The following is an 8,155-nucleotide window of genomic DNA, read 5'->3' as shown; positions in this document are numbered from 1 at the left end:
GTCAAATTTTCGAGATATAATAAGACATTAGGGGTTGGAGAGAGCTTGAAAAGAACAGAATTAGAGTGGTGAATGTATTTCAATTTTTATCATAGAGAATGCGGCAATCATATAAATTCTTCATATAATTTGAATAAGTTTAGCCATAGAGTGCACTCAATACAAGCATTAGAATGCTTGATTGGTGTTCTTAAAGGTCCTCATAAAGAAAGTAAGCTTCTAAAAATAGATGTAATTCTTGCTAGTGTTTTCTCCCTACTTAGTTTTGTCATAGGGCAATATCACTTATATTGATCTTCTTCTTATATGAAGTTCTATTACTTATGTCATTTCCTTGCAAATTTCTAACATCTCTAGCACTTTAAAGAAGAATAAATTGTAGACATTGTGTTTCCACAATTCATATGAGTGAAATCAGTTATTTCTAGATTAGATTGTGTAAAAAAAATTAAGCATCAATATTTCGGATCACTCTGTAATCCATCATCAGGATGTTAGAGAGCAAGCAAGCATTTTAATCCTATCTTGCTCTCTAACATCCTGATGATGGATCACAGATATGTTGATGCTTAAAAAAAGTTTAAACAATCTAATCTAGAAACAACTGATTTTAAAAATAAATTGAATACAACAATGAATAGTTGTACGAGTAACTCACCTGCATAGTTTTTGTACTTCACAACTCGTGCTGGCATTTACCTCATACAAGCATACTCTCAAACTTGTGGGAAGACTAGAGGTACCATCAGACTTGTGGTCGCTCACAGCTTCCTTGCATGGAATGGATCACCCTACTTTTTAAAGGTGGTACTGTAAACCAGTGGGAAGAGGATAGATATATTGGCACGGTGGACTTAGTTTTTCAGGACTTGTTAAGAAAATTAGTCCAACTCATCGTTGCACACTTTTATATTTCACCTTTTTTTTTTAAATTACATAAAGATAAGGGCAGACCATCCTCGTAAAATAATCATGCCAACCTGGAACAGCCAAATAGTAAAGCAACAGAATGTAATCTATTTTTTTATTATTACTTGTTCACAAAAAAAAATATTATGCTACGAAAAATCAAGAAATGGTGATTTATTTCTCGTGCACATAGTCCAAAGCAAATTAATAGGTACATGTATATGGTATAGTCTACTAGGAGAAAGGATCCAGTAGTTGAGCGCGTTCAAATTCTTGTGATAGAAGTTGTTGATTTAATACCCTCATACTTGCTGATTTAATGTCCAACTTTTGTACAACATTGCACCAATAGTTGTATGATAAGTATCAATAATTGAATGAAATATACCATTTGTTGTGAAAAGTAACCAATCATGTGATGCCACATCAGCTGCACAGGTATTGGGGCCCTTTTGCACACCTATTGGTCTCACTTTTTTTGGGGGCTGTTTTGGACACCTTGGCAAACAGCGTGCTGATGTGGCATCATATTTGATGATGTGGCCCTGAAAACTTAGTTATAAGCAGGGGACTTGCCAAAACCTGCTGTAAAAAATTCAGAGTGATTTGAAATTTCCATGTAAGATTTTGAGAAGCGCGAAGTTAAGGTGCACAACTACTAGGTCCTCTCCCCTACCAAAGGTAGAGACTACCAGACAACATTTTGGTTATTTCTTGACCAATTTTACTCAAAAACTGGACAATTTCGATCATGAAAATTTGAAAATATGTTAATACTGTATTGTGTTAATGAAAAAATACTGCATTGTGCTGATTAAAAAATATGAATCTTTTACAAAGGTGTACAAGAACGACAATGATGAGAGCTAGAACAGCCATGACAACAACTGCTACCACCGTGACAATGAGCATGGCAATGGTGGCAAACGCAACAGCGTTGTCGACAACAAAGATGATAATGACGTGGAATATCATCTCGACAAAATTGGTCTCCACAAGCCATCAATGTACACCATACAATCTGCTCAGACTCTTGCTGCAAAGTGTAATCTCGGAATCCAATTTATGTAACTAACCTTATTTATCTTTGGATGATTCTTGTCAATTGAAAAGCCTTGGACAGGAAATTTACTTGTCGAGCTTATTATTCTGACAAACGAACTGGGTTCTAATTGTAAATATCCGCATAAGTACATCTATATAATGTCTCGCGATATATTTTAGACAAATCCAAGTACATGCATAGGTGACACATTCCACAGATACTATAAACCATCTTAATCTAAAAAGGCGTTATGTCGGAGAAAGCATCCATTAGCAAGGAACCAAGACAATTTGTAAAAGGCTGAAATGTTAATGACACCAGTTTTGAAGGAGCATTCAGATTTTGTAGGAGGATTCCCAAGAGCAGTTGTATTACCTGCATACGCATTGCAAATAAAAAGTCAGCTAAAGCCCGACCGTTACTAGCATAACCTGTTGCTATAAGAGATTGAGCCTTAAAGCATACAGCATTGGAATTGATCATTTCTTGGTTTAAAGCTGCGAACTCACCATGTAAATCATTGGATTGCTTTAACGTCATGCTTTCTTGAACAGCCATCTCTCCAAATGCTCTGTTCTGACCCCCCTGTTGTACCTAGGTTTAACTCTACCAAAAATTCTTTCAAAATACACAGTGGTCCACCGGTGTACCCCATGAAAATGTAGGATTCTTATGTTGTTCTTCATCAATTTCTTTGTCAGAACTATTATAAAGAATGCATTCCTCTGCTCGTTCTCATATAGATTCCTCCTTATCGTCAGCTTCTTCCTCAGCTTCATCTTTATTATCCCTAGTTCCACGTGATGCAATATCCCATCCATCCTGATCAACCTGGCCATTATTTGTTACTCCCCAATGAGCCCAAAGAGTTGTGTGCCGTAACTCATACTGTACCCTCCTCAACCGGTTACTCTGTTGTTCAGTTCAGTTTCTTTCTCAAGCTTGTAACAAGTTTGCGTTTAAGGTTAGACAGGATGGTGCTAAAAGGTAAGCTGCAATTTCAGTTCCCATCATAAAAGGAATCTTCTCTCATATTCTAATTTCAGTGCATCTCTTATATATGTAGATCACAATATGATATTAATAAAATTGAAATCTACACTGTCATTTGTGTTCTTGTTCTCTAACCATGCTGAGCAGTACCTTGGAAGAAAAAATGAAGTCAACAGATAAGTCCTCGTTATAATGAGATCTTAATCATACTAGTTGTTCTTCCAATATTACAAATGATTATTGTTTTTCCTTATCTTTTGTATCAATATATGGAATCTTCGACCTGATCTGCCAAACACAATAAAACAGAAAAATATGTACCAAAAACGATTGAGATGTTCAATTGAAGTTTGGTAATACTGCACACCAGTATTGTACGTACCATTAGGGAGTCCAATTAACCATCTAAAAGCTAACTATCTTTTAACACGCTCATACTGATATTGCAGTGACATGATGAGCTTACCCTTTGATCATCTAGCTTATATAAGCCAGAGCTCACGTGCAACAAATTATATGAGCTAAGACCAAGCACCCATGAAACCTGATAATGATGGTTTTAAGGTCCGATTTCAAGTGGCATTTGTGAATGGAGATAGACGAGAAGCCTCTGGAATTCTCAACTCCAAACTTACTGATTGGCACACAGCCTGAAAGTTAAAAAAATTGAGACTGCAGTAGTAGTCGCCAATGTTTTAGAAAAAAATTTCATGTGGCTGCAATTGATGTATCAGTCATTTCTATTTATGAAGCCATAAGAGCTAAAACAATTATCCAACTCCCTCTCAGGTCTCTGATATTAGAGGTTAAATTTTTTATGCAAGCAGTAGGTAAAAACCCCAAATATAAGTAGAGGAACAACTGCTCTTAAGTATCTTCCAGTTTTGGAAGACTATCAAAGCCGTCCCACACATTGTCTTGTCGTATTGTTATCACATTTATGCTGCATATAATTTTAGTTCTTCTACTCTATGCTGATGTGCATCAAAACTTTCTGAGATTGTTTGCATTATAACAAAAAGAACTCGGTTTCCTGCACAAAGCAATGCTGCATGAGATCATCCTATTGTCCCCTCATTTAATCAGTATCACCAATAATCTCCACAAGAACATAATCCATCATTGAAATGATGAAATCGAATCATATCTCTCACAATGATTTCTCGCTTGGCAATCTTAGATATGAACTTGGCAGCAGTGTGACAGTCCCCACAAACTCTAAGATTCTTGGTGATGCGGATAGGTCTATTGGGGCTAGTATTGAGGAGGCCAAAAGCTATAGCCAATTTCTCACTGTGGACACAAAGAATCTGTTCCTTCTCCTCCTCTTCCACATCGTGCAGAACAAATGTAGTATCTGGCCTAAATCCAATGTCCTTCATTTGTCTGTCTAAACTCTTCAAAAATGTGAAGATTTCTTCAGATTGTGGGTGTGACTTGTCTCCTACAAAGAATTCATGCACCTTGTTTCTGACCTCAATCCAGCTGCATCCTGGGCTCTTTTTCAGTCCCCTGTCTTTAATCAGGGTTCTCACCTTAGCTACATCGTTCCAACGCCCAGCCGCAGCATAAATATTTGAGAGGAGAACATAATATCCAGTATCTTCAGGTTTTAACTTAAATAAAAAGTCTGCCACCTTTTCTCCTAGCTTTATGTTACCATACGTCCTGCAAGCACCAAGCAGTGCTCCCCACACATCGGCAGTAGCTTCTAATGGCATATTTTTTATGAAGATGTAAGCCTCATCTAGGCAGCCAGCACGACCAAGAAGGTCAACCATACATGCATAGTGTTCAACTCTTGGAGTGATAGAGTAGTCTTGACTCATGCAATCAAAGTAATACCGACCTTTATCCACTACACCCGCATGGTTACATGCAGATAGAATAGCTACAAAAGTGATATGATCAGGCTTTATGCCTGTCTGTTGCATCAAGCGAAAAAATCGAAGGGCCTCCTCACCATGCCCGTGCATTCCATAACCTGCAATCAAAGAATTCCACGAGACCAGATCTTTATTCTGAATTTTTTCAAACACTTTGTGTGCAACATCAATACTCCCACATTTCCCATACATATCAATTAGAGAATTGGCAACACTAACACTGGAATCAAATCCCCTTCTCAGTGCATAGTTGTGGATTTCCTTGCCCTGTTGCAAAGTTCCTAACCGAGCACATGCTGGGAGAATGCTCACAATGGTGATGGGATCAAGTTTAACTTCTGTATGTTGAAGTTGGCGGAAAATTTGAAAAGCCTCACTATAATTCCCATTCTGTGTGTAGCCTGCAACCATTGCATTCCATGAAACAACATTCCTATCATACATCTTCTCAAATATTTGACGAGCGAACTCTATTTTCCCACACTTAGAATACATGTCTACCAAGGCACTTACAACAAAAACATCTGACTCAAGTCCAAACCGAATAATGTAATTGTGGATTTCCTTGCCATGCCGCAAAGCTAATGCGTTAGCACAAGCAGGAAGAACACTAGCAATCGTTGCATAGTCATTTTTCACACCGGATAGCTGCATTTCAGCAAAAAGTTTCAAAGCATGATCATAATGGGTATTCTGGGCATATCCTCCAATTATAGTACTCCAAGAGACTGAATCTCTATGATACAAACCATCAAAAACTTGTTTTGCATCCTGTATACTCCCACATTTAGCATACATATCCATTAGAGCATTCCACACCAAAACATCAGAAGCAAATCTATTTTTAATCATATAACCATGGATTTCCTTACCATGTTGCAGAGATGCTATGCGGGCACATGCTGGGAGAACACATGCAATAGTAACAGAATCTGGTTCCATACCACGGATGTTCATGTCCTTAAAAAGATACAAGGCGTCAAGACAATTTCCATTTTGTGAATACCCAGCAATCATTGCACTCCATGAAACTACATCCCTTTCAGGCATTCTGTCAAAGACTTGGCATGCATCACTGATGCAGTAACATTTAGAATACATGTCTATAAGTGTACTTCCCACAAAATGATCAGCCTCGAATTCATTTCTTATTACGAAACCATGGATTTCCTTCCCCTGTTGTAGAGCAGAGAAATGGGCACACGCCCTGAGTACACTGGCAATGGTAACCAGGTTTGCTTTCAAACCTGCTAATTGCATTTCCTGAAATAGTTCCAAAACATGATCATGATGCTTATTCTGGGCGTACCCCACAATCATTGCATTCCATGAAACGACATCCCTATTTCTATGGGACATTTGGTCAAACGCTAGGCGAGCTTCTACTAACCTTCCACATTTTGAATACATATGTGTGAGAGCACTCCCCATGAAAGCATCCTTCTCATATCCACTTGTAACAAGAAATCCATGTACCTGTCTTCCCAAATTCAAGCTTTCCAAGTGAGCAGAAGCCTTAAGAACGCTAGCAGTAGAAACAAAATCCGGTTTCACACCTTGTGATTGCATCTCACAGAAGGACTTACAAGTCATATCACACCGCCCATTTTGCGCATACCCAACGATCAAAGCATTCCAGGAGATCACATCTCTCTCAGACATTTTGTCAAACACTTGACGCGCATCTTCAATCTTCCCACATTTTGCGTACATGTCTACTAGAGCACAACCCACAAAGACACAAGAATCAACCGTTTTACTTCTTACCAAATAACTATGTATAGACTTACCGTGTTGCAGATGGGAGAGAGCAGCGCATGCCTTGAGAGCGCAAGGAAGTGTAAAACTGTCTGCCCGCAAGCCAGCCTTCAACATTTCCTTAAAAAGAGCCAAAACCTCATTGAACATCCCCTTACTCACATACCCTTTAATCATCACATTCCACTCCTTGACAGAGCCTGCTTTACTCATACCTATCAAACTTAAACTTAAGCCATTGCTGGAAATGGATTTGGGTACTTGTGCAGATGTGCTAAATCTTGCCAAGGCAACTTTAATTGTGTGGGGTTGTAGTGGCAACAGTAGAAATGCCATAGCAAGCAGATACAAGCTACGGCTTTACAAAATACGCAGGCTAAGAAACCGGATCCCTCATATTTAACTTTAAATTGCCATTGCTTTTCTCCTCTGCATAGTTTCAATCCTTTTTATCCAGAAGGGATGATTTAGAATCGTGTTATAACCATTCGCATCCCGGCGATTCTGTCAATTAATACCAACAATAACCCATCTCACTTCCATACAAGTTGGCCTTGCTCAGTCAATCTGCAATTCAAGACTTAGAATTGTTTTTGAAATCAACACGATTTTGTTGATCAACGAATCATAATTATAATTTCTTTGTTGATCATGGTTTTCTGTTATGAATTTAAACAAATTCACCTTCCATTGTTCCTGTGGAGACAACAAACTCTAGCACGCCACTCTTCTTTGGGTATTTTGCACCGCTCTATCATTCATCTAAGACGGTAAGTTGGTTTTTAATCAGATTTTTGCTTTCTGTTTTATATATGTTTTTATATAGTGATTTTTCTTATGGTTATATGTGGATTAAATTGCTTTAACATAATATTATCTTTTTGGTTCAAGTTGTTTTGTCCACAAAATTGTTTTGATTTGTTCTTTCACATATCTTATGGTTTTGTGTCTTACATTGTAACTCCTTATTTATTTATCGATTTGGTATTTCGATTCATCCACATGTTCTTTCTTTTGTTTAACTTTTTTTTAATTAATATTTTGGATTCATGGTGTCCTTTCATGTATCCATTCTCTTCAAATATTCCGATTGTAAAAAATCATTGACGTTTCAACTAGAAAAGCTCCATCTTTGACTAAGATGATCTTGTATGAACCATAGCTTTTATTGTGAAACTGCTTGTGATTAAATGTCTTCGTAACTTTTTTGTTTGTCTCCATTTTGATATGATGTGCTACCACCCCAAGCTTCACAACCATATAAAACCATCAATATTACAAGCAACCCAAACAATGTCTTCTTTGTTTTTCAATTTCATAGCTCAATTGATCTACATCTTATTTGAAGCATGTGTAGAGCTTCCAATCTTTTTTTATTTGGTTTATCCTACAAATCTCCCAATTGAGGTTGTTATGAACTATATTTGTTAAGTAAAATGAAGAGATTAAAATTATACAAGTTTCCCCATCAAAAATATTGTATGGCATGGTGTAAATGCACTTCAACCTCTATGGAATGCACTTAATCTCTTAGGGTTGAATCTACACCTTTCACATTTAAACA

At 37.4% G+C, this 8,155-nt stretch overlaps 1 protein-coding gene across 2 annotated transcripts; it reads right to left on the bottom strand.

The window, feature by feature from the left end:
- Positions 1-2,075: 2,075 nt before the first annotated feature.
- LOC131075833 (pentatricopeptide repeat-containing protein At1g11290, chloroplastic) lies at positions 2,076-7,353 on the bottom strand. 2 transcript variants are annotated; one of them, XM_059218596.1, is made up of 3 exons: positions 6,224-6,359; positions 2,464-6,096; positions 2,076-2,329 (listed from the first exon to the last, which is right to left on the bottom strand). In XM_059218596.1, the coding sequence occupies exons 1-2, from the start codon at positions 6,230-6,232 to the stop codon at positions 4,036-4,038; spliced, it is 2,070 nt and encodes a 689-aa protein (XP_059074579.1). In that variant the 5' UTR covers positions 6,233-6,359; the 3' UTR covers positions 2,076-2,329; positions 2,464-4,035. The 2 variants fall into 2 exon arrangements, with proteins under 2 accessions (XP_059074579.1, XP_057868725.2); XM_058012742.2 differs by having other exon boundaries at positions 2,464-7,353.
- Positions 7,354-8,155: the final 802 nt, after the last annotated feature.

The sequence above is a fragment of the Cryptomeria japonica genome, chromosome 3, assembly GCF_030272615.1.
Source record: "Cryptomeria japonica chromosome 3, Sugi_1.0, whole genome shotgun sequence".
NCBI classification, from domain to species: Eukaryota; Viridiplantae; Streptophyta; class Pinopsida; order Cupressales; family Cupressaceae; genus Cryptomeria; species Cryptomeria japonica.
Note: the sequence above shows the minus strand (reverse complement) of the source record. Positions and strands in the feature narration are given on the sequence as shown.